Genomic DNA, 26,695 nt, shown 5'->3' with positions numbered 1-26,695 from the left:
AGTGGTCTATTGGTAACTAGTTGATCCAAGAAGGATCCATCATATTCATTCATTCTCAGTCTTTCTCTGTTGTGAGTATGAAAAGATGATATATATACACATACATGTATACATGTGTATTTATCTCTCATTTAGAATTTTGAATTGTGAGATAGTTAAGGTTATTAGTAATTGAGTCTTTTAAATGCAGGGCTCCAGAAGTAAAGTCTATGAATTCCTGCTCTTGAGATTACCAGATCTAATCTAGTTTCCATAAACTTGGCTATTCAACTTCTTAATTTTGTGTGATAGCTAGTTTCCCTTCCATAGATCCCTTTCATAGACACTTAAAGTTGATTTCTATTACCTGTAACCCATCAAAGTATACATAAATAATGGAAATGTGTGTGTGTGTGTGTGTGTGTGTGTGTGTGTGTGTGTGTAAAGAGAAAGACAGAGAGACTGAGAGATAGAGACAAGAGAGAGACAGTGGCTAGCATGAAGGATTAAGGGGTGATACTGACCATTAATAAACTAGAAACATCATCAAAGAAATAATTGTTTCCCTCTCTATACCAACTTATTTCAAAATTAGTAGTTAATATGCCTTTCTATTAAACTCTATATAAGACCAACATATAAAAGATTTTCCAAAATATGCACATTTTTTCTACATTAGACTTCTAGTCCTGGACAAACTTATTCAATTATTACACTTTAAAATATTTTCAAATATATCCATATATTAAGAAATCAAATTCTTTGGGTTATAAAGTTCAATTGCTTATATGAGAATTGATAAATTTATTTTATTAAGTTGGTAACTTATGTCAGTCAATCAGGGACACAGGAAAACAGAAATGTCCTTTGTAGAGATCCTGAGAGTTTAAAAGATAATACATGGCCTTAGAGTTGGGTTGGAAAAGGTTCAGGATGGCATATCACTTCTTCTGGTCACAGTTAATAACTGATGCAATGAGGAATCTTGAAGCTGTATGAAAATGGTGCTCAGGGGATAATCTTTGAACTGTGCTTCCCCAAGTCAGGCTTCATCCCCATTTGCAGTCTCCCAACCAACCTCATATGCCTATTCTTCTGTCTGACTGGGCCCTCATGTGATGGATGTGAGCACAGCATGCCTTATCTTAGTGCTGAGAACCCAGTTTAGAAGTGAGGTGGGGGTGGGGTTGGGGATGAGGGAGAAGGAGCCAGTTTAGCAAATGGAGAAGAGAAGAAACCCAAATGTGAAGGAAAGACTAAAACAGGAAAAAAGAAAAAGAAAAATAGTGGATATTTCTAAATGCATTTGAACTGATCCTTCGGGTTTCATGACGATTTGAACATTGGCTTATTTAAATTCTGTCACTGAAGTTGTTGAAGGAAATGATAACGATATACTATGCTTCCATCCATTAGCATGGTTAATATTTACTCTGGAGAATAAGAGAGGAGGGGTGGGAATGGCAGATAAATATATAGACACATTCCGTACAGAGAGCAAGGGTACCTCTTTGCAGAGAACCATGAATACTGTGGGTTTCAGTATGTGGAATTCCTCAATTGATAATGCCTTCCACTTGACAAACACATTGTTCGCAAAACACTTTTATTTTTATCACTTTATTTTGAGCCTCACAGCAACCTAGTAAAAAAGGCAAGGCAGGATTTGGGAGTGTTCTTTTTATGTGCCCACTACATAGATGGATAAACTGAGGCTCAGAAATATTAAGCTACTTACCCAAGGTCACACGACAAGCAAGTGGCAGAGCCAGGTCTAGAACCCAGGGGAAGGGTTTATTTCACTACAAAGACATGAAACAGGACATTAAACAAAGAACATCTAAGAGAATAAGATCTGTAAATAATTAAGGACAGGAAATCTGGAGGGTCACACTCCCATACTATAACCTGAGTTCACTGCAAGTGAGCCACTCTGGTCTAAGCAGACAGGAAAGGGAATTGTAACTTTGACCACAACCACCTTGTAAGGAGGACCAGTAGAATTGAGTGTGCATTTACACAAAGCCAGCTCTGAAGAAGTCCACAGAATGGTCTTCTGTTCCAAAACATCTCCCCTAATGACCCATTATGGTATCTCTCCCTTCCTACTTTTATCAATGAATATTATTTATTGAGAAGCTACTATGTGCTAGACAAAGCTTAAAATATCTATTTTGTCTAAAACACCTATTTGGAAAGCTGGAAAGAACACTTTTTCTTGAAGTTCTCTTTTCATAGCTTCACACATCAAACACTAGCCTGGGCCAATGTCGCTTAATCAGAAAACTCCACCCGGACCTAAAGAAGAACAAAAGAAAAACTCAAAGAAAGAGATTGAAAGAGATTGCAAGCAATGAGCAAGATATGGAATAAGGGTGTGGAGATTAGAAAATATTACCTAGCTTTAGGAGCTGAAGACCAACATCACCTATAAATCATTTTATCTTATTGCTCTTCTGAAGGCCATGCCAATTCAGTCAGAGAAAATATACTACATAGAGTCTGGCCAAGATCATGTTCATAGAAAGCTGTGGTTGCAGTTTGCCCTATGGTAGCCACAATAGGTCGACTTCAGAATCCAAATCCCTTCAGTCTATTCAAATGTAAGACAAAGTTGATCTGATTCTCATTCACGTAACAGACATTTGAGGAGCTACTTACCATTTAACCCCCCTTTACCTCCATGAAAGATTTCCCTTTGTGGAACAGTATTCTGTGGATACTTCAGTGGGAAGGAAAGAAACCCAAAAGAAGACAAAATTGATTCTTGAACACAGGCCCCCCCTGAGCACAGGCCAACACTACATGTACTTTTGGAAGTTTGTGTATCAATGAAATAAATCAACTAAGTAATCAAGAGATTGAGTCCACATGTGTAAGTAAGCACTGTGGGGTCCTAAAGGAAGGATACTTGAAGATCCAAGATTGGTAACCATATGTCTAACCTGGCACTATGCTAACCTCAGAGGGTAGACTAGTTTGCTGGGCTGGTGGTGGAAGAGGAGACTGAAGGGAGGTTTTCAAATAGTACCAGTTATAGTAGTTTGGAGAATTGCAATATAAATGGACTTATTTTCTGCCTGCTTTCATTAAAAACTGATGATTGTGCTATGTATAGGTCGATACTAAGAATCAATGATGATTAGCTTCACCTTAAAATTGGATGCCAACAGATTAAACAAAAATCTACTAGTGGTTCTATCCATTTAGATATGCCACAATTTATGGAAAGTTTGTAAGCCTGGTTTTGTATTAATTTAGGAAACATACAACGCACTGATAAAACCAGTTACTGTATGTGTCAAACATTGTGATAGGCCTGGAAGTAGAGAAAGAATTAAGATTCCACCCAAGTAGCTCACAGTAGAGATGACAGCTTGGGAAAAAAAAAAAAAAAAATGCTATGTAGTAAAAAACAGGTGATATGTTGTGATGTTATAAAATATAGCATAGTCACAAATAAAGTGGAACTTAGGAAGGTCAAGAATGGCTTCCAAGAGCTAACTCTGACAGAGGAAATGTGAATTTTCCAGGCAGGGAGAAAGTATCATGTCAGTATGTGCAAAGGCACCAAGGCCTGAAATACTGACGTGGTGTCATAAGGTGTGAGCAGGTATTTGAGGATGTCATTGGAAAGGTAGGCAAGATGGGGGCACTTGGGTGGCTTAGTCGATTGAACGTCCGACTTTGGCTCAGGTCATGATCTCACGGTCTGTGAGTTTGAGCCTCGCCTCGGGCTCTGTGCTGAGAACTCAGAGCCTGGAGCCTGCTTCGGATTCTGTGTCTCCCTCTCTCTGACCCTCCCCCGCTCATGCTCAGTCTCTCTCTCTCTGTCAAAAATAAATAAACATTAAAAAAATTTTTTTTTGATAAAAAAAAAAAAGAAAGGTAGGCAAGACTAGATCATGTCATCCATGCTGAGGACTTCATATTTTAGTTTACAGTTAACAAGAGACTACTGGTGTATTTCAACAAGGAAAATAAAATGACCAGATTTGCATTAGTTAAAGATTAAGTGTGGTGTTCTATGCAAGAAGAATTGGAGGAGACCAAGAGGGAGATAGGAAGTCTATGCAAGAAGCTATTGCCTTGGTCCAGATGAGAGGGAATGAAAGTCAGAACCAGGTTATTTGTGGTGGAGTTGAAAAGCAGAGGATGGATTCAAAAGCTTTTTACCTAGAATCAAAAAAATTATTATCTGGATGTGAGGACTGATAGAATGGACTGCCTCCAAGATTTCTCCCAGGTTCCTAGAACTCAGAAACTGGATAGAAGTTATTATAGCATAAAAGTAGGAATCTACAGGAAGACTAAGTGGTACAACATAGAAGATACTGAGACTGGTTCTGTACATTATTGCGGGTGTCTGGAAATACCTAGACCTAGTTATATCCATGGATTAGGTGCTGAGGAAAGATATCTATAGTCTACAGATTTGGAAATCACCCAGTGGTTAAAACTCCCAACATGGATGACATCATCTAATGTATCAATGGATGTGTCAATTAGTGTGTCGATGGATGCCATCTACTGGATCAAGATCATTAACCAGAAGATAATTGATATTTGGGGGGAAGAGAGTGAAAAAGCCAGCAAGAAGACTGAGAAAAGCTTATCTGAGAGGGAGGAGAGCCAGGGTAGCTGCCAGGGGAGACAAGTGAGGAATTTCAGGAAGAGAAAGGGACCACAATACAAAATACCAAAGAGATATCAAGTAAGATGGAAACTGAAGAGTCACTTTTTGTGGTGTCTTTTTCAGAATATGAAAACAGAAGCTATATTAAAGTAAATGGAATAAGAAATGAGGAGTGATGAAGAAGAGGAATCACCCATGACCAGAAGGAACTGTTCGCTAACAATAGGCACACAACAATCCTGACAAACTGGCAATTCCAAGCCAAGAGTCAACATCACAAAACTTGGAGAGAAAATGTTCTCACTTTTGTATTGATTTTGTCTTCACGTGAGTTTGGTTTAATCCCTACAGATACTCTTTAGGGTCAGGAAGTCGGGTTTTTGTTAGTTTGGTTTTATTTTTTATTTTTTAGACTCCATCTCATAGGAAGAAACTGAAGCTCAATATTATGTGATTCATTCAAGATCACAGAATCATTAATTGGCATACACTGAGGACTCTCAGCACAGTGCTCTTCCCAACACCTCAGAGAATGTTAAGCAGACTTCAATACAATTTTGCGGAGGCAACCTGACCACACTTCAAAAGGGAGAGCTGCCCATAATCACTTTTTTTGCTGGACAACAGACACGTTTGGCTGCCTGAATGCTTCTATGATAGTTAATAAGGAAGTGAATAATTAAATGCTGTATCTTCTCTTGAGATGACCTGCTATGTGCATCATTTGAAATGTTCCTTTAATATTAGAGGAAGATTTTAGACTTATCTTACTCTGTCAATGAGAACAAGGGAACATTTGGTTAATACATATATATGCTCTACTGTTGACTGATAGAACCACCCCCCCCCCTTCTTTATGAAGCCAGGTAAAACTGAAGTCTGTGGATTAATCAGCCCCAGGCACAACACTGACAATTTCACCATGACGGAGGCAAAGGGAGACCCTAAGCCACTCTCCCTCTCTGAACAGGAGCTCTGCCCTTTCGAATAAAACATGAAAGGAGGTTTCTGTAGTTTTGCCAACTCAGCAAGAGAGAAAATTAACCCTACATTTTCTTATCCCAATTGCCTCCGCATGGGTGTGGAGGGGGGACCTGAGTTGCAGGCTGACAGCCTAAGGGCACAGGGCTCATTGTGAATGCACCCTGGCATGGGCTAGAAGGAATTAGAGTCACCAGATATGAACTCATTTCTAGATTTACCATGAATTTTCTAAGGTTCCCTGCAAGTCCAGATAATTTGGCAGGAAAAAAAAAAAAAATGTCCTTAAATGATTGCTTCTTCTGTTTAAATTTGGATATGTGTGATAGAAATCACCATTTAAAAAAAAAAAAAACAACCAGTTTCAATTATATTAAGTAGAATGCCTCCATTTAATTAATTCACTTAGTCCCTGGGTGACACTGGGTGTGGCTCAGTGAGATTTAGGAGGAATCCAATTTATCACTAGGAGGAAGCTTCTGCACCAAGCGGCAAGGCGGCATCCTTCCACACCTTTCCAGCACTGCAAGGGAAAGGCGCAGTGAGGCTGGAATTCCAAACCACAGCTCACACTCTCTCAGATAAGATTTATTTGTTTTACGAGGAAAAAAGCAGATGTTGGTGGGGTTGAGAGGTGGGGGCCGGGGGTGGGGCTACTTGCTTGCCCCGGTATTCTTTACACTTAGATTGCAATTTAAAATCCTTATTTTTAAACAAAGGAAACACCTCAGTTCTCTGGCTTTGTGGACTCAGATCCCGTCTTGCAAGTTTTTCATCATCTGCAATATGCGTGGTAATTCAGCTATTTAAAGTTAGCCCCAAGATATTTGAAAATCACAAACCAATACAATCTCCGGGATTCTTTTATTTTATTCCTCCTTTACCATCCTCTCATTGTCGCCCCATTCCCATTCTCTTCCTGCTCTAATATTCCAGAGTGGTAATTAATGGCTAATAAAGATCATTTACGCTTTCCTCTCACCCACTGGCCATGTATTACAACTCAGAAATCCAAGATTGCTTCTTTATGCGGCTCAAGTGGAAGAGGAAGGAAGTGCAATCCCTCCACCCCCTCCCACGTTTCTGCTGGATTTCATGGGTGTGGCAGAGTTTAGACCTTTGCAGGTTTTTGCCCTTGTTTTATTCCCTGTTAAGGACGAGGATGATGAATAGATGGCAGAAGGATAAACACAATCGGGTTCTGCCTTGAATGATATAGGATCATTTCACGCACAAACAGGAAACCTGTGTGAGACTTAAGTACTCACGCTATATAAATGCCAGTCAGTGTAGTATGGAGCCCACGCCCTGAATACACCATTTCCTTCTGTCTGATTTAATGGTACCCTAAATACTGACTTACGTGAATGATACACAACAGTACTCAAGAGGGCACATGACCATTTCACACAGAAGTACACATGTATGAAATGCATGGGTAAATACAATATCTGTACCTTTCATTTTCTCTCTCGAATATGAATTATGCTAAGACACATGCGGGCATGTGGAATCTATACAGAGTACATGCATGACTGTTGTACATGTAGTATGCGGATGCTACACGCATTTACATGCGAATTTCTACAACTCCCTAAACACACCATTTCAGCTTTATCACTCTGCACATCCCAGTGAATGCTTGGGGCTGTTAGTGAGATAGAACCCAAGTAAAGGCAGCTGTCCCCTTTTGGGAAGGGAATTCTTTTAGCTTCAATTCCCTTTCTAAAATTATACTTGGTTTCCTTTGTTGAAGGGGGTGTGTGTATACTTGTATGTGTATACATACGGTGGCAAAAAGTTATAAACCGGTACATTTTTCTATCTGAAATTAAAGCTTTTCTAATGAATAGCATTGGCTTCCTTAGGGCTCCGCCTTCCTAAATTTTATTTCCTCAGCTCACCAGTGGGGTAACCTCAGAACCTTTCCTTGACAGTGTGCTTAACCCAGCCACCTGTATCTATTGCATTTATGTATTAGAATGAAGGAAGACAAGGAAAGGAAATGTCCTGGTTTGAAAAATGAGCCAATGGAGGCATCAATCTCTGGAACCACAGAACATTTTAGGAAAGTGGTGCATGTAAGACTCTCATGCTCTTCTTCAAACACTCCTATAGGATCCACACACAAAACCCCTGGGGTACCTGCTTTATTTATTTATTTATTTATTTATTTATTTATTTATTTAACTTATTTTCCCCATGCCTCTCCACCCTCTGCACCCACTGATCTGCTCTTCTGCTTGTTTCCCTTCCCCTCCCTCTTCCTTCTCCATCCTTATCACCCCCCACCCCTCCTTCCAGGGCGATGGCTAAATGTGCAAAGCTGGCAGGCTGTTTCGTCTCCATTCCCCTCCACCCCCTTCGGATTCAGCGAGTGTATTACAAATTGCCCAATACCCAATACCTGTACAGGAATAATGCCCAAATCCTATCTCTTGCACCCCACCCCTAAGGCAATCAACCTGCAAAGGGCTTTTTTGACCCAGACGGCCTCCCTTCCCACGAGTATGCACACACACACGCGCACACACACTTCCCCACACCTCACACCCATTTTTTTTTTTTTCTTTCACCTTCGCCAAAATCACTCAAACACGTTCCAATAAATGTTTGAAAGCTTCATTTGAAGAATGCCAGGGCACTGCCGGTTGCTGCAGAATACTGAACTCGTCATTCCTCCCCACCTTCAGCCCAATCAAGTTTCTAAAATGTCTTTCAAGAAATAAGTGAGCAATTTGCCATAGAAGAGAAACCTGGGTAGTGGGGGAGGGAACGAGGGGACTCGGATTCTCGCTAATCCCGTCTGTGTCCCTCTTCCTGATGAAAATGAGTCACCATGCTTATTATCCAAAATGTGAGCCCGTCTCCGGTCACTGACAACCCCAGGAAAGATGCAAGGGAAGGGAGAAGGGAAAAGACCTGATTTCCAACAGGTAATACTCGGCTCGTCTTTCCCATCCCATCGCAGCCCAAAGCTTCTAGGGGCGTGGTCCACCCTCTCCTCCGACCAGCTGGTGCACAATCGGCTACCGTTCTTGGGAAGGGGATTTTCCCCTTCCACACGGCCAATTTCCCTCACAGCCCCAGTCGTCTTTAGCTTCTCTTAAAAAAAAAAAAAAAAAAAAAAAAAAAAATCTCAAACCACAGTTTCATTCATTCATTGAAAAATAAATAAATAAATCATTCCCATGTTTTTCCATTAATACCTGCGCCCATTTGAAGCTCCTGCATGGACGAAATAAGGCTTCTTCCGCAGCACATGTGAGAAAATTGTACGACAGAACAAGCAACACTTATTACTGAATATTATTCCTTCACCCCGCTTTTTTGCAAATAATTTAAAGGACTGCCTCCCCATCTTGTAGGTAGAGTCCACATCTTCTCCCCACACCCCTCTCTATATCCACACCCGCAAAACCAGAGACCTAAAACGCTGAACATTCACTAAGAGCCCCCAAAATCTTATTTCTAGCCAAACAGGCATCTTTTTTTCTAACCTCATCCTAATTAGTAGCAGCGTTCCCAGACCAGAGCATGAAAGACAGACTGGAATAAAAGCTGGGATGCAACCATCAGTTACCATATGCTAAGGAAACGCGGGCACCATGGCCAGAGCACAAGCAGTTAAAATATTTTTTCCCCCTGCTTTTACAGGGAAATATTGCAGTCTGGTAATTTCACAACAGCAAGAAGTAAAAATCTTTAGCTCTACCTGTTTGGTTCTTCTCATACAGCACAGCATGGTTGTATCGTCCCTTGCCTTCTTCCTGCCTTCTCTCCTTCCTCCTCTCTCTTTCTTATTCCCCCCCTCTCCACCTCTTTTCTGCTCGCTTGCTCACTCGCTCTCTCGCGCTAGCGCGCTCTCCCTCTCCCTCCCTCCCTCCCTCTCTCTCTCTCCCTCACACACACCAGGGCAGTTAGCAGCAACTGTAAGGTCCACAGCTACTGCTCAACGCACATGCTCGCTCGCTCTCTCTCCCTCTCCCTCTCCGGCTCTCTCTGTCCTCTCTTCCCCTCTTTTCTCCCCTTTCCCCCGTCTATCTGTCTTTTTCTTCCCTTTCTCTTCCTGAGAATTGTTCACTAGCTTTCAATGACTAATCACTTCCCCAGCCCCCACCCCCCTTCTAGACAGGCACCCCCCTCCCAGTCCCCTGCCAGCCTCATGAATATTTAAACATCTCCAATCTGGACCCAATTACCCACCGACTTTCCCACTGCATTGAGAGGATGGTGGGGTGGGGGTAGAGACGGATATTCCAGCCTGTTCTGGAGATTGGATGGAATGTGTTTTAGGGAAGAGGGGCTTGAGAAACGCTTGTATTTCTTTACTAACTCTTCTCTTTTCTGATATCATAAAAGCAAAGAACAGCTATTCCCAATGAGTAGTCAGACCTGTTCCAATATAAGTTATATTTGCTATTTAGATTTTATGTACATTTAATAATTGTGAGGGTGAAGTTCTCTCAGAAAAAAATGAAACAATATGTAAATATCATACTGTATGCGTATGCTTCTCAGTATTCATATAATCTAAAATACATATATAAGCTTAAGTATGCACAAAAAAACGTATCTTACAATATCCTTGAGAAATCCACATGAATATGTAGCATTTTAAACATTCTAAGCACATGAGTTAAGAAATGATAACCAATGTTTAGGAATTAGCATCCGTATCTAAAATCACATGGTGGTTCTTTTCTGAATGCACTCACACCTGTTTGAAAATTGGAGTTTCAAAAATATTATAAAAAAGGGAGGGGCACGTGGGTGACTCAGTTGGTTAAGCATCCAACTTTGGCTCAGGTCATGATCTCACGGTTTGTGAGTTCAAGCCCTGCATCAGGCTCTGTGCTGACAGCTCAGAGCCTGGAGCCTGCTTTGGATTCTGTGTCTCCCTCTCTCTCTGCCCCTCCCCTGCTTGTGCTCTGTCTGTCTCTCAAAAATAAATAAATGTTAAAAAAAAAAATTTTTTTTAAAAAGAAAATTGGGGTTTCTTCTAATTTTACTAAAGAAGTAGAACACATTTGAAAAATAAGTCTGTGTAATATTAATGGTACCCAAAATGATAGTTTACAGTTTGGGCAAGAAGAATAAAAGTAAACTTAATTGTTATGAGAAAAAAAAAAAAAACCTATATTGTGATGTTTATGTCTTCAATTCCTTCTATGGCCTTTCATAATTTGGTAGAGGAAAATATGACTTTAAGAAAAAGTATACACAAATTTTTAGATATATGGTACTGTGTGATCTTGAGAATGTTACTAAGCCTCTCTGTACCTAATTTTCTAATCTGTAAAACAGGAATTATAATGCCAACAAGTTGTGAGGACCAAATAATATAATGTACATAAAGCATACATTGGAATGGAGCCATTCTTAATACATAGTAACTTTACCTTAGAGACTGTACTTTTCTGAAGTTTTGGTGGCATTTTTAAGTGAATATCTCAAGGAACTTTTCAAACTATTTCTTGTTGTTCATTAGTGATGACAAAGATCCCCAATAAAACACCTCATATTCTTTCCAGTCTCTCCTAGACACAACTTTACTTAGTAGATTTCAACCAGACAGCTTATTATCATACATATTATTGGGATTACTGAGCTTAATAGGTGCTTAATACATTTTTACAAAATTCAAGATACATCCATCTCAGAATGGACTATCATCAAGAGATATTTAAGGGGTGATGGTTATAAAGTATCCCCAGAGGTCTTTCTGAGAATGATCTACTTCAAATCCAGCCTTACTTGTTCTTTTACTCGTATTTGTTTCTTAATTTTCATATTTTATGATATGAAACAGAATTAAATCCTGAGTTTAATATTTTTTTAAGTTTATTTTTTTATTTTGAGAGAGAGAGAGCTTGAGTGTGGAAGGGGCAGAGAGGGAGAGAGAGAATCCCAAGCAGGCTCTGCATTGTCAGCACAGAGCCCAACATGAGGCTATTATCTCACAAACCGTGAGATGATTTCGTGAGCCAAAATCAAGAGTCGGGTGCTTGGCCAACTAAGCCACCCAGGCACCCCTGAATTTAATATTTTTTAATGTAATCATGAGTCTAGTCAGGGTCAGCTTTCAAAAACAATGGATGTAACTGGCGAAGAGGGCAAAGAATGGGTAAGAAATGACTCTATCAGAGATATTCCAGTTGTGGGTGAGGACCACCCTGCCTGCCTGCTGGGGACTAGAGATTAGAGATGAAAGGAAGAAGAGGAGGTGAAGACTGGGGGCAAAGGAGAAGAAAATTGCTTCTTTTGGTGTTTAAATAGACACATGACTTCACTGATTAAGATCATTTTGTCAACTATGGCAACCTAGTTGGCCATAGAATGGGGCTAACTCCTATCCTTTTCAATCCACTCCCCTCTGCCTTCCCAATTATATCTTGTTTTGGGAAGCAACCTTGGAAACAACATGATATAATGAAGTCAAACAGAGCCTAGAGCTCAAAACCAGGCATAGGCATGGGTGAACTCTGTGAGTAAATACATTAAACCATTTTTTTTTTTTTAATCTTTAATGTTTATTTTTGAGAGATAGAGTGAGAGAGAGAGTGAGCAGGGAAGGAGCAGAGAGAGAGACAGCAGAATCTGAAGAAGGCTCCAGGCGCTGCACTGTCAGCACAGAGCCGGACATGGGGCTCAGACCCACGAACTATGAGATCATGACCTGAGCTGAAGTCGGACACTTAACCGACTGAGTCACCCAGGTTTACACTCAGGCTTTCATCTATTACCCAAAATGAGGTAGGTATGATCTTTAATCCCATTTTGATAGCGATACTAAAGCTAAGTGAATTAAGTACCTAGACTAGGTCACACGGCTAATAACAGGTAAAGCTTGGACTCCAAAACCCTCTTAACCACTAAGCTACATGGCATTCAGTGGTCCTCTACACCTCATTACCTCTGGTCCTGAGGGAATTAGATGATGCAGTGGAAGTTTTTGTGGTGAAATGAAATCAGCATTCTGCAAGGTCCACCTAACAGTCCCAGCCCTTGCCTTAAGACCCATGGAGGACAAGCTGATACCCTCATCCAACGGGAAGCCCTCTGTATACTTCTGACCAAATATCACATATTTCAACCACTCTAAGGTGCCTCAGTATTTAAGGTCCTCACCATTTGAAATACCACCCTTTGGACATACTACATTCAGTCAATGAGCCTCTAAAATTACTTTCCAGAAGGGAGCTCAAAATTCCAAATTTAGTTTAAATATTATGGAATCAATTCCAGTACATTTTTCCCCCCTGAGCAATGGAGGTTATAGGATGGTAAAAGAATGAGAAAGAGAAAAGCACACTGATCCGATCTTGGCAGACAGATGAATGATAAGATAAGGTAAGATAAGATGAGATGAGATGAGATGAGATGAGATGAGATGAGATGAGATGAGATGAGATGGGATGAGATACCAGTATTGTCCTGATACCTACTAGTGTATTCAGTGGACCCACTAATCCTTATCCCCTTACAATCAATCCCAGTAAATGCCTAGGCTTAAGCCCCATGGTTAAACCTTATATAAATTTAATTAGCAGAATAACTAATAAGACTGTCAGGTAACTTCCTAACTATAGGTTAGGCAGTAACATCATTCTAGAAAAGGGTGAAGAGTGGTGGAGGACAGGTGCCAGTTCCATTCTCAGATCTCTTTGAAGTTCATACTAAAGTGATACTGTTTTCATAATAAACCCAGAAGTCTCTGGCTTTTACTAAGGGCTGTGTCCAGCTGTATGTCATTTTAGGAATAGTACTGGCACTTGAGAGAAGAGTGTCAGTAATGTACCTCTTTTTATTTTCCCTTTCAGGTGCTAATTTTTCTTAACTTTTAGTCTTAGCTTTTTACCTACTGTATTCTTTGGCTACAGCTGCCATAACAAAATATCACAAACTGAGTGGCTTAAACAATGGAAATTTATTTTCTCACAGTTCTGGAGGCTGGAAGTCCAAGATCAAGATGCCGGCAGGATTGGTTTCCTCTGAGGGCTCTACGGGAAGTATCTATTCCAGGCCTCTCTCCTTGGCTTGCAGAAGGCCACCTCCTACTGCCTCTTCACATGGTTGTTCCTCTGTGCACGCAAATCCCTAATGTCCAAATTTCTTCTTAAAGGACATCAGTCATATTGGGTTAGAGCCCACTCATGTGACCTCATTTAACCTCAATTACCTCTTTAAAAGCCCTAGATCCAAATACAGTCACATTCTGAGATACTGGGGGTTAGAGCTTCAACATATGTCTTTCGGAAAACACAGTTCAGCCCTTAACACCTAAATTCTCCTTTGGTACTTTTGCATATCATTTACTTATGCAACATTTTACTAAAACATCCCACCCTCAAGGAGATACACACATATGTGAAAAGTGAAACAAATGCTGACATGATTCAATGTCAAATGTGAGCTACAAGAATTTAGAACATGAGAGAAATCACGATAGGGTACACCTTTCATTTCATGATTAGGATTTGAAAAAGTACAGAAGACACAATGAGTTTTAGAGAAGGGAAAGAGGTCATGTTGGAAAAGGCAAAATGTACAACTAATCACTGAATGATCAAGAGACTGTCAATATGCGGAAGAGGGGCAGTTGTAAAGGAGGGTAGAAAGAGTGAACCTTAGAAGGGCAGGCCACACTCAGATTGGGAAGAGCCTTAAGGGTCGGGCAAAGGGGGTGTATTAGAGTCCTAGGGCGGCCATAACAAATTTCTGCAAACGTGGGGGCTTAAGACAACAGAAATTTATTCTTTCAAATTTCCGGGTGTCCAGATTTAGTGTTGGCAGGATTAGTTCCTTCTGGAGCCTCTGAGGGAGAGTCCATTCCATCACTTTCTCCTAGCCTCTGGTGGCTATGGCAGTCCTTGGCATTTCTTGGTCTGAAGATGCATCAGTCCACTCTGCCTCCATCATCACATGGGCTCCCTTCCCTCAGTCTCTGAGTCTTTCCCTCTTTTTATGAGAACACTTGTCATTGAATACAGGGTCCACTCTAAATCCAAGTTGCACTCGTTTCAGGATCCTTAAATTAATTACATCTCCAAAGAGCCTTTATCCAAGTAAGACCACAGTCCTCAAACTGAGGGTTAGGGTTTAGACACAGATTTTTGAAGAACACAAGTCAACCTACTAGAGAGGATTAGACATAAGATTTGTTACCGGAACAGTTTAGATAATGCCTATTGTAATGTTGTATGGTATGGAATGGTGAGAAGGGTTCACTGGGGCCTGGTGAGAGAATTACAGAATTGTTCTAATGCCTAGGTCAGGGAGGAAAGGTGGAGAGAAAGTGAACTGTCATTCACTGATTGCCCAGTATGTTTCAGGTATCACATATTCTGTACTTTCCCATATTTTGTCTCATTCACCTCACAGAAGAATATCTTGGGGGAAGAGAAAAATGGAAGAACCAAAAGTGGTTTGGAGATTGGGCCTGGGCAGCCTGGAGAATGAAAATAGGAAATCCAGATGTGAGGAGGTCCAGAAAAAGGGCTGGTACTGTGAGGGAGGTGATGAGCCCATTTGGAAAGCATTCATTTTAAGGAAGCATTGAAAGGTTCAAGTGCATTGCAGGATCAGGTTGTAAGAAAGAAGGTGCGAAAGGTGTCTGAGCCTGCCAAAGTTTTCCAGGCAGACACGGCTCCATCTGGTTCCAGGGAGAGGCCAGCTTCTATGAAATGATGTCACCATATTAATTAGGCTGATAGCATTTCAGTACTTCCTCACTGCCAGAATTAATCCTGCTTCTTGTGGACAAAGGCCTGGATGGTTCTTAGGACCCTCTAAGTCTATCCATCTTTCCAAACATGCCTCAAATGTCCAGAGTTTCTCCAGCGCTCTGGAGACCATCTGAATCTGTGAGTAGCCAGGGAAGTCTCAGGGAGGGAACCGTGTGCTGGTGGCACAGGAGAAGACGAAAGGCATGTGGCCCATAAGCTAAGACTCAGTAACCATGCAGCTCATGAGGAAGTGTGATTGCCTGAGTGGACAAATCTAACTCAGTGGCTTGTGGAATGTGTTAAGCAGCCGATGTGAAAAATTCCATCAGGTTACACAAACCTCTACCACCAACACATAATCAGAGGCTGAAATGAGAGTTTCATTTGATTTGGTCATTGAAGGGACCACGGAACTTGCTACATACTTCTTCTCTATTGCCCCTGAAGTTTTGTGATAGCTTGTTTGCCAGCCTATCTCCTCCCTATAATGCACATTCCTGGATGGCAAGCACCATGTCTTGGCCTTTTTAATTTGTTTCTGGTATTTCCAGCAGGAGCATAGGTGCGTTTTATGGGACCTAAAGCTTATATGATTTAGGGGAGATTTCTTTAAGAAAAAGAATACAAGTTAAGTATGAAAGTGGATATTTATTTATTTGGAAAAAGAAACCACACATCTCTGCCTGACACATCTATGCAATTTCTATGTTTTTGGCTACCTGTTCTTTGATCATCTCTTTATATAACAATGACTTTGTAATGTAATCTTCTAAAAGAGAATGGAAAGATAATCTAGTCCTTCCTCTCACACAGTTGATTGGATTTGTTTTTATTCTTGGCAGTTGGGGGTGCTTAAAACATGAGACCACATACAGAGGTACTTTCGGTAAAGGGTGCAAACAATAATGCAAAAACACAGGAATTCTGAGAAATTTCAGAGAAAAAATAGCATGATACATTTATAAATTGTGAATTATTAATTATGTGGCATTATCAAATTTATTCCTGTCAGGAATAAATTTGGTTTTGGTTAGGCTTTGGTGAAAACTGAATCTCTCACCTAAAATTTTATAGAGCTGATGATTAGAAAACTTTCCCACAGACGAGCTTTTGGTTCATACATTTCAAATCTTGTTTCACATCTTTACCACATGACTCAGGAGCGACGTGATATAGGCCAAGTGATGTTTATATTTGAATTCAACCTCTGGCTTGGTACTTCAGGTTACCATGCCCAGTGAGCTGGCTCACTGTATTCCTTGCAGCCATAAATGGCTAGCAATAACTTACCTGTACATAAAAGCTCCAAGAAGAAACCTAAATATATCCCATTAAACCCAATCTAAATGTAACACCAATACAACCACATCTTACCTGGTTCCCAGAACTGCCACTCAACACAACCTGATTGAGGGGATATGTTGCAGAGGGGAAATTTGAGTGGAAAGAGACACAAGTCTAATGGATTCTTATTAAAATATCTTACTATTTCTTATTTTACACAAACGTACAAACTTATGGCTCATGGCCCATGTAAGTGAGGTCCCCTAAAGCTTAAGCTGAATTAGCTTCTTTGTAAATTTGCTTCTCATTTCTAGTATTGATACAGAGCCATTAAGTCTTCAATAAATAGTTGTTAAATAAGAATATGAAGGAGGGAAAAAGGGAGAGAAGAAAGGGGGAAAAAGGCAAGAAGGGAAAAAAAGAGGGAGGAAATATTCAAAAACTACTCGAACTAAATTTTAAACATTAACTTTAAGGATTCCCCAGTTGTTTTATTTTCTTTTATTTTTTTAAGTTTATGCATTTATTTTGAGAGTGAGAGCAAGCATGCAAGTGGGGACGGGGCAGAGAGAAAGGATCCCGAGCAAACTCCCTGCTGTCAGTGCAAAGCCCTATGTGGAGCTCAATCTCACAAATCATGAGATCATTACCTGAGCCAAAATCAAGAGTCAGATGCTTAACTGAGCCACCCAGGTGCCCCGATCCCCAGTTGTTTTAATCTGCAATTGTTATTTTGTTCTACACAGACATGGCTGTTTCTCACCATCTCCGCTCACATCCTGAGTTTGTCCCACTCTAAACTTCCTTCTGGAGAAATAACAAAATGCAGCCTTCCTAGCAGGGTCCAAATAGGAGACTCCCCATATGTGTTCCATTAAATGTTAATCTCCCACTATGTGGGGAATCAGAGAAGTGTCCTTCTCCAAAGACTACATAGCTAAACTCACCACCTTGTATTTTCTCCCATGTCTTGTGATAACTCTTTCACTATTTCCGATAGACTACAGAATTTTAGGCGGTGTGGTATACCATCCAATGTATAGTTGGACAGTAAGAGAGACTTCAGATATATAGCTTTATATTATTTAATTTGCTCATTTTGGCTTCAAGCATTGATAGATTTCACTTAAACATTATTAATTTCAACCTTCATTCAAACAGGGTAGCTCATCCTGTAATACAATCCCTTGGTTTATTTTTCTCCTTATTCCTTCTCCCCACTCCACCATGATTCTGTCAAGTCTAGAACTGAGCTTTTTTGCTTAAACAACTTTGATCCTTTTCCATCTGAAATCCAAGTCTACTCGTCTTTACATTAAAATTCTTCACAGTGAAGCCATCCAAAACATTGAGCTAATGTACTCTGTCCACAGAATTTTCTTGAACAGACTTCCCCATTCTCTCTCCTTAAAACTCTGGGATATATATTTCCAACAATCTTCATCTGCTATTCCTTCAAATCCCTTATAGTACCTGTTAGCTCCTCGAAAATTCTTCTGCTGATTATTTGGTTTTCTATTTCCAAGTCTCTATTCTTCCCTTCATCTCAAAGCCCTCAATTTCTCTAAAATTCAACAACAAAAATTCCACTATTCATTTCTCAAAGATTCTTTGTTGTTTGAAATACACCTCTCTGAATTCTCCAGGCCAAATAGCACACCATCTACAACTGCACTGTACTTCAGTTCACACCATAGCCTCTTTAACCCACAGAAGAAGAACCCATCACAAGAATATGATATTATATTCATATTATTTTATGTATATTTTAATACATTTATTTAGACTGTACAGCATTGTGCATTTTTAATTCCTGAAATTGGAGCTCAAAAATGTCATCTCATCTATCTCTCTGCCACTAACTAATGACCCCAAAGTTTTGCTTACTTTTTTTTTTTTAAGATGAAGGAGTCTCTCATTAAGGTTTTATCATCCTCATTCCTAGTGTCTGATATATTAGGAGTCTTTTCCCCTTATGTTAGCATATTGTCGTCTTCTGGAGCCCTTCATCAGAGTGGATGTGTTTAATGGCCTGAAGAATAATGAGGATATGGGCCCCCTCTTAACAAATCTTCAAATAATCAGCTTCATAGAAATTGGGCTGTGCATGCCTCCAGTCATTTGCACTGTATGCTCCTGAACTTCAAAGATTCCAGAAGGTTTGGATGATACCTATGAGGTCATCTGGCCCAGGTCGCCATTTGATGTTACCAAATGTTAAAACATCCTGTGCTTGAAGGAAAGCATGTTACTTCTAAACCTTTTCATTTTTGGGGGCGCCTGGGTGGCTCAGTCAGTTGGGCATCTGACTTTGGCTCAGGTCATGATCTCACCATTCCCGAGTTGGAGACCTGCGTCTGGCTCTGTGCAGACGGTTTGCCTGTTTCAGATTCTGTGTTTCCATCTCTGTCTCTGTCCCTCCCCGTCTTGTGCTCTCTCTCTCTCTCTCTCAAAAATGAATAAACATTAGGAAAAAAATTTTTTTAAAGCTTTTCATTTTTTAACTTTTGACAATGTTTTGGACATTCTTTCCTATAGATACTGATATTTGTCTCCCTATAAGGTCCACCTGTTAATCATGTTTGAATTCCCTTGGGCCACTAAGGATAATATCTCTTTCACATACTATTTCAGCAAGGGCTTAACTACAACTTGCCCATACTCCCTGTCTTTTGGGTACCAAGTATCTCTTGAGCATTTTTCATTTAACAATGTTTTGAGTCCTTCTGTTCTGGTTACTCTCCTATCTCCTTTCAATATACTACAATTTATCCATATTCTTAAAATGTAGCATCCCTACCTACTAATTACACTTGAAGTGAGAAAGAAATAAGTCAGTGCCATAATTCTAGATGTTAAATATCAATCAGTGCATCATGGAAGTGTAAAAGATCTCTGTGTGTGCCCCACCACCATACCATTAAATTGTGAACTTATTCCATGGTGTGCTGGTAAATGTTTAACAACTTGCTCTCAAGGGGCTAAGGGTGAGGGAGACATGATTTGTAGCCTTTGCCACTTTCCATGGTGTAAATACTCCTACCATGTCCTATTACAAGCTACAAATGTGGCATCACTCAATGCAGAGCTGGGAAGAGATGAACAGCAAAACAGCATTATATAGTATTTCCACCCAAGAGATACAATAGAAATAAATAATCTGAAGAGTATAGATAATAGTAAAAGAAAAAAAAAAAAAAGGAAGAGATATGTTTTCAGTATTCGTTACCTTTGTTTTTAATATAATTTAAGTTTATACAGTTTAATTTTTAGTAATGGCTGTGTTTAAAAACTGATTTGCAAAATTCCTGAAAATACAATAATTAGTTTGCAAAAGTTCATCCAGCCATATATCATACCACTTATTTACTCCAACTAAAATTTTGTGACATTTATTTATGTGTGACCCTGCTAAACTAAGTTCCTTCCACACCTTCCTCAAATTGTCTAGTTCCATTGTTGACTTTTCTTTTTTCATCTGGGTAAAATATTGTATACATATTATTACTTATTTGTGCCTTGTTAGATTCAACCAATTATTTTACCCTGTCAATAACTCTTTAGATCCTAATTCTGTCATCCCATATGTCTGTCATCTTTATCCCTCTGGCTTCATGTCATCCACATATTTGATGAGCAAGTCTTATGTATTTTATCCAAGGTGCTGAATTAAAAAAAAAAAAAAATGCTTGACAGGACAGGGCCAAGGACAGAATCCTTGGCCATGCAAATAGAATTCTCTCTCCACACAGGCATCAAACCATTAGTCAACATCGATTCAATGAGATATTTGTCTACTTAATAATAGCCTTTGCATCCAGTCCAAATCTCTCCACCTTGTTTGTAAGACTCACGAGGTTATTTACAAAGTGCAGAAACCCTCACTTTCTTCTGTCTCATGTCAGAGAAAAAGTTTACCCTCCCCCAATGCAAAGCTGATCACTTTCTCCACGATTCATCAATTATGCCTCCTCTCTTTTGTCTTTTCAATCTGCCTCTTCTTCCACCTCCATCCCACCAGCATATAAACATAGCATATACACAGTGCTGGAAAAACCTTTGCTTATCTACTCTGCTTTTGTTTCCCATTTGAAATATTACACATTCCAGTTTGCCCACTTTTCTTGGGCTTACTCTTCCATCCCCCGCCTCTATTCTCAGCATGACCAATACCAGGATCTTGTACCACTTAGGAAGTGAATGCATTCGGGTGAGACTTCACTCGTTTGCTGCTTTGCCATCTTCAGACTTAATCTGAACCTGGCAAAGTGGAGGTGGAAGTTTCCCCTTATATCTGGAACAGTGTCTTCTCATAATTCCTCAAGATCTTGGCTCTCCTAGTCCCTCTCTTATAGTATCACGCTCTTCCTCTCAACTGAATCTCTAAGCCTCATCTTTTAAAAGACTCTAGCTTCTCCCATGTCTTCACAGATAAAATATTCTCCTTCAAACCTGGCCCTGCATCATATTCTGCCCATCATCTTTACTTCTTCACCTCCTTCTCAATTGTCAGTTATTGGTCATTTGCCTTTGTAGTCACCAGTTCATTGGCTCCAGTTAGGTCCCCAAGAACCTCATACTTGCCATCACTCGCTCTGTCTCTCTTACACACACACACACACACACACACACACACACACACACACACACACACCTTTTCATTCCTTACCTTACAAGGCTTCTCTGCAGCTTCAAAACTAACCACTCCTTGTGTTTGTTTGCTTTATTCTTTAATTCCCTTTTATCTTTGTTTCAATGACACTCATTCTCCTAATTTTCCTCCTCCAGCTCTGGATGCCTCCTCTTTCTTCTTGTCAGATTTCTCTTCCTCAATCACCACTTGCCTGGGCCTTCTCAGCACTGCCCACAGCTTCCTCCACCACCACCACCTCTTTCTGTGTGACTCCCAATTCTGTATTTTCAGCCCAGACCTTGTTGGAATTCTGCTTCAAATACAGATCTCCATATGCATGATTCACTCTCCCAAAATGAACATCTTATCTTCCTCCCGCGTCCTCTCACCAAAATATGCACCTCCTCCTGGAATCTCTATTCTGGTTTATAGGACTGCCACTCACTCACTTGCCCAGGCCAACAATGCGCTCTCTTCTTCGTCACCTACAGTCAGCCAGTAGATCAGGAAACCCTTTACGTATCAATTCTTTAAGTTCTCATTTCTTGCCTGATGTTTTGTGATAGGTTTCGAATTACTTCCCTGCCTGAAATCTCTCACTTCCTTAATCTATCCTGTACCCACGGCCAGTCATCATTCTAAAACAACCATACCAGATCATGGACCTCCTGTTTGTAATATCCTTCTTTAACTACCAGTTAACTGCAGGAAAAAGTCCAAATGCCTCACCCCCAGGCAGTCTGCCTATCTACCTCTCCAATGACATCCCTGAACACCAAATTCATTGCATTCTCCAAAGAGGTCTATGCCTTAATTATCTCTGTCTTTTCACACACTGACTTTGACTCACAGAATAACTGCGCCCGTGTTTAGTGATGAAATTCTCATTCTTCCAAATAACAGCTAAAATAATCTGTCTTCCACGAATCGTGACCACATTCCTCATGCCACCATTTCGCGTGTTAGTATTCTCCTCCTGTACCCTCTCCTGTCAGGCACTTGCCACACATTATTGATAGCATCTACTTACTTGGCTATGTCCATTGTTACATGAAAGTTATGAAACTAACACAATTCTTAAAGGAAGAAATTGAATTATATTTATCTTTGCATCTCCAGTTCTTAGCACACGGCCCAGCACATCTTAGGTAACTCAATATATTTTCACTGAATGAGTAACTTTCCCTTACTTTCTATTTTGTACCCAAATCAAAGAAAGATATATGGAAACTAGCATGATTTATTCTTGGTGATCTTTGGGACCAGTACCTTTTCATTTTTCTTCTCAAACCAGAATTTCAATATTCAACTCTAGATAAATGTGCCAATATTAATTCCCTTAGCTTGGGGGATCATTTTTTCCTCCTCATTTTAATTTTTGAAGACAGAAATAAAAATTTTCCAAGTTCAACACTCCTGCTCCAGAAACAGTAGAGATACAACTCTGCCATTTTACATAAAGGTCCTCACTGTTGGGTAAAATCTTATGTGTGCTGATACAAAACTAGAGACAAAATAGGTGTATCTGGAATATCTTAGAGCTATAAGTAACTAACTAAACTCAATTACAGAGGGCTTAAAAATATCATTTCTGTGTTCTGTACCAAGAAATATGATGGTAGGCGATTGCATTCACTTATCTCATGGATGGAATCATTAGGTTCTCAGGTTCTCTTCTCTTCTATGCTCTTCTATCCTGAACTATTTTGTTTGTCTGTTTGTTTGTTTGTTTTCAATCCCATGTGTGTTGCCTCTGAGGTAAAAGGGCAGGGGCAGCTCTGGGTTTTCCCAGTGCTTTTCAGAGGGGAAAATGGAGGAAGCCACACCAATATTTATAACAAAGTATACACTTTATAACAAAGTAACAGCTTTCCCAGAAACTTTCAGGCAGATTTGCCCTATGTTGTGTTGGACAGATCTGAGTTGAATGATCATACCTGGACCTCAGGGAAATTGGAAATGTAACTACCTATTTTACTTTCTTTTAGCTTCCACTATGGAAAAAAAAAAAAAAAAAAAGTAAGGGAGAATGGGGTAGAAAACCAACTCTGCCTTGGGGGATAAGATCAGGTGTGACTGGTCACTGTTCTGTTTCCCAGTCTGTATTGGCTTTTATCTTATATTACTCCATTGTTTTCTTAATTCAAAAATTGTACTGAACTTGTCTCTGGATAGTTTGAAGAATGCTTCTGCTGCCTTTCCCACCTACACAGCATCTGTTTTGAATAATTTTTCTCCCCTGACTTCTCCCTGATGATTGACATTTTTGAAGGCAAAAAAATCTCATTTTTTCTACTCAACTTTCTAACCTCTTTAGGCCCATTTATATTATTTTGCCTTTACCAGTGCTGATAACTAACTCACAATTTTAATATAATTTCTCACTCTTGCTAGCGTTCTTCTTAATTCCTTTTCTAAATCATGAATATAACACTAAACAGAACAAATTCAGAATGTACAATATTAAATTTTGAATTATCCTAATGAAAACATTTCTTATCAACTATATACATACTCATTTTAGAATTTTCTCACATCTCTAAACCAAATCTGAAGCCTTTTCATAGAGTTAAAGAAAGTCGGAACTGGGGTGCTTGGATGGCTCAGTCGGTTAAGTGTCCAACTCTTTTTTTTTTTTTTTTAATTTTTTTTCAACGTTTTTTATTTATTTTTGGGACAGAGAGAGACAGAGCATGAACGGGGGAGGGGCAGAGAGAGAGGGAGACACAGAATCGGAAACAGGCTCCAGGCTCCGAGCCATCAGCCCAGAGCCTGACGCGGGGCTCGAACTCACGGACCGCGAGATCGTGACCTGGCTGAAGTCGGACGCTTAACCGACTGCGCCACCCAGGCGCCCCAAAGTGTCCAACTCTTGATCTCAGCTCAGGTCTTGATCTCAGGGTCATGAGTTCAAGCCCCATGTTGGGCTCCATGCTTGGCATGGAGTCTACTTAAACAACAACAACAACAACAACAAAACACGACTGAAAGAAGCTTCTAGCCTTTTTCATTTTATCAGTTAGATAACCGAGACAGAGAAAGTCAAAATGACTAGTTAGTGTTTTGAGACAATGCTAAAAACCCTGGTTTCCTGGTCTCCAGTTTGATGTTTTCTCCACTAGGTTGAGATGTGAGTGGGTTTTGCATGAGAAACATTTGAGATACCAGAAGCACTAGGCCAGTGGAACAGGAGCCAAGGAAATGGGCTATAGTATTGGTCCTAGAAAGGGGAAGGACAGAGCCCAACTGAAAATCATGGAGCAAGCTGAGGAATGGTTTAAGTGATCTTGGGCACAAAGTCCAATCTGGTAGGACAGGGCACAGCAGCGGGTGAGCCCTTGGGAGCTAGGCAGGTGGCAGTCATGATTCTGGGAGTTGTGTCCATATGTTGCAGAATCCCTGCCAGAAGGCTGTGTTTGGGCAAGGCTCCAGTTCCCGGAGTGGAGAGCTGACAGGTGCCGGGTGGGGTCCAGGCCCTAGCCAGATGTACTACAGTTCAGAGTGTGGCTCTGGTCACAGGGAGGGGATGGCAGTCTCTGGATGACGGGTTGCAAACCAAGGAGGAGGAAGTTAGGCAGAAGTAAGATAACATGGCCAGGGCCAATTTCAGGGGTAGTACTATGACGTGGGCCACTCAAGCATCCGTGGCTCACTCACCCAGAACTGAAGCACTTGGATCTGAGGGCCAGTAAAAGATGCTTGTAAGGCATGGAGAAAACCCAACAGCCACAGCTGAATTTTCAGACCTCAGGTCTAGGGTCAGGATTTAATTTAAAGTCTCACCAGGCTCAGTTAGCACTGGCTCAGGATCAGAGATAGGACCAAGCCCGTAGGTTTGCAGCACTAGTAAACGCTGTCAGGAGACTAGAATGCCACACCCTGAAGTTGCTAGGATCCAATCTACACTTAACGTTTGACCTAAAATTATATTGGGGCGGGGGATGGAAGAAGGCATGTCCGGATCCACAAAACTCAATTTAATAATTCCATAGGAAAAGTTTATCTTGCAGCTTTTTAAAAAAGCATCTCAGTAGTAGGTGGTGTTCATGAATTCATTATCTGCAGTGTGTTTACAGATTTGTATGTCTTAATATAGTTACGGTGTTGGTCTGTGTTAATTTTAGGTCTTCTTTAGCAGCACCTTCGTTCTCTGAGACTTTTAAAAAATAGAGACAGCACGGAAACAGCTATAAGGACAGTAGATGTTTTATAAAAAATATATCCATAAGATGGAGAGAATGCATGGCGGTCAGGATTCTGCAATCAATACAACTGGGTCATTAAGGTGACCAAGACCACCAGACCATGAAACACTTGGTCCAATCATTTCATCCGTCTTAATGACCAAAGCCAACCAACTGCACAATGATACAATCAATTGCTCAGTAACTATCCATTATGATGGCAGAAAACAAAACAAAACAAATTGGCAGTGTTTTGGTCAGTTTAGTAAAGCTACACAGACAAGATTGCCAAGCATATGCTGGCTCCTAGTTTTTATGCCTTTTGTGGTCCAGATGCATTTCCTTCATTCTGATTACTTCACAATACTCAACTCCCCCAAGTGTTTATCTCTAGCTTGCTCTTTGCCATTAGTTTCTGTCTACTTTACTTTCTTCAATTTGTCTTGTTTGTGACAGATTTTTAAAGCGATCGGTACTTCATTTTTAAAGTCAGCATTCATTTTCTCTCCCTACCTATTTATTATGCCTCATTAGAAAATTTATTTTTGTGTGTGTTCCATGCTTTGCTGCTACATTTATACATGAGCTTTCCAATTTGCCTTACTTCTCTTTGATAGCATTAATTCAAATAGAACATATAAGTAGAAATATTATAGATACATATGTTTTTTAAACATTAGCCTGGATATATATTTGTTTACACAAATATCTGCCTATGTATTTTTAGATTAGCTATAATCCATATCCAAATACTTAAATCACCTATTCTAGATATATTATGTTCATATCTTGCAAATGGATTGATCTACTTTTTCCCTCTGGAATTATACTTAACTCTATGTCCAGCTTTAATTCTCCTAGCTTTCTATAGTGGTCAGATTCTGCTAAGTTTTACCATTGCTTTGTACTCCTTAGCTTTTCTAGGCTGGTCTACATAATACTTCATCAAACAGAAGCTAAATATTTGGTAATCTAATAGCTGTTGTGTGTGTGTGCATTCGAGGGAGAAAAGCAGACTAACTTCTTTACTGATTTCTCTATTTTAATGAAATTATTAGAATTGACTAAATGTTTTGGTCCATGCAGGCACAGAAAATAATTTTGCAAAACCTTTATTTCCTGAAAAAAATTTTGACTAAAGAAGAAAGGTTTATGGTAAAGATATAGCTTTTTGTAAAAAGGTGAAAAGGATCAGAATCATCTCTATTTTCTAAGAATTTGCTTTGTACTCATCTGATAATTAGTCTGAGTGTCGAGCTCCCTGTGTTTT

General features: G+C 40.0%; 1 protein-coding gene across 2 annotated transcripts in view; it reads right to left on the bottom strand.

The window, feature by feature from the left end:
• GAP43 (growth associated protein 43) overlaps positions 1-26,695 on the bottom strand; it is a 126,514-nt gene that overhangs the window by 91,094 nt on the left and 8,725 nt on the right. Inside the window, exon 1 of one of the 2 annotated variants that reach the window (XM_019448071.2) lies at positions 9,312-9,450. The exons of the other annotated variant lie outside the window; for it this stretch is intronic. Coding sequence (XP_019303616.1) covers positions 9,312-9,341 — 30 coding nt within the window. The 5' untranslated portion in view covers positions 9,342-9,450. Of the gene's footprint in view, positions 1-9,311; positions 9,451-26,695 lie in introns of those variants that run through there. 2 annotated transcript variants of the gene reach the window in all.

The sequence above is a fragment of the Panthera pardus genome, unplaced genomic scaffold, assembly GCF_024362965.1.
Source record: "Panthera pardus isolate Hobbes unplaced genomic scaffold, ASM2436296v1 HiC_scaffold_16, whole genome shotgun sequence".
Lineage (NCBI taxonomy): Eukaryota > Metazoa > Chordata > Mammalia > Carnivora > Felidae > Panthera > Panthera pardus.
This window is presented reverse-complemented; position numbering and strand designations above follow the sequence as displayed.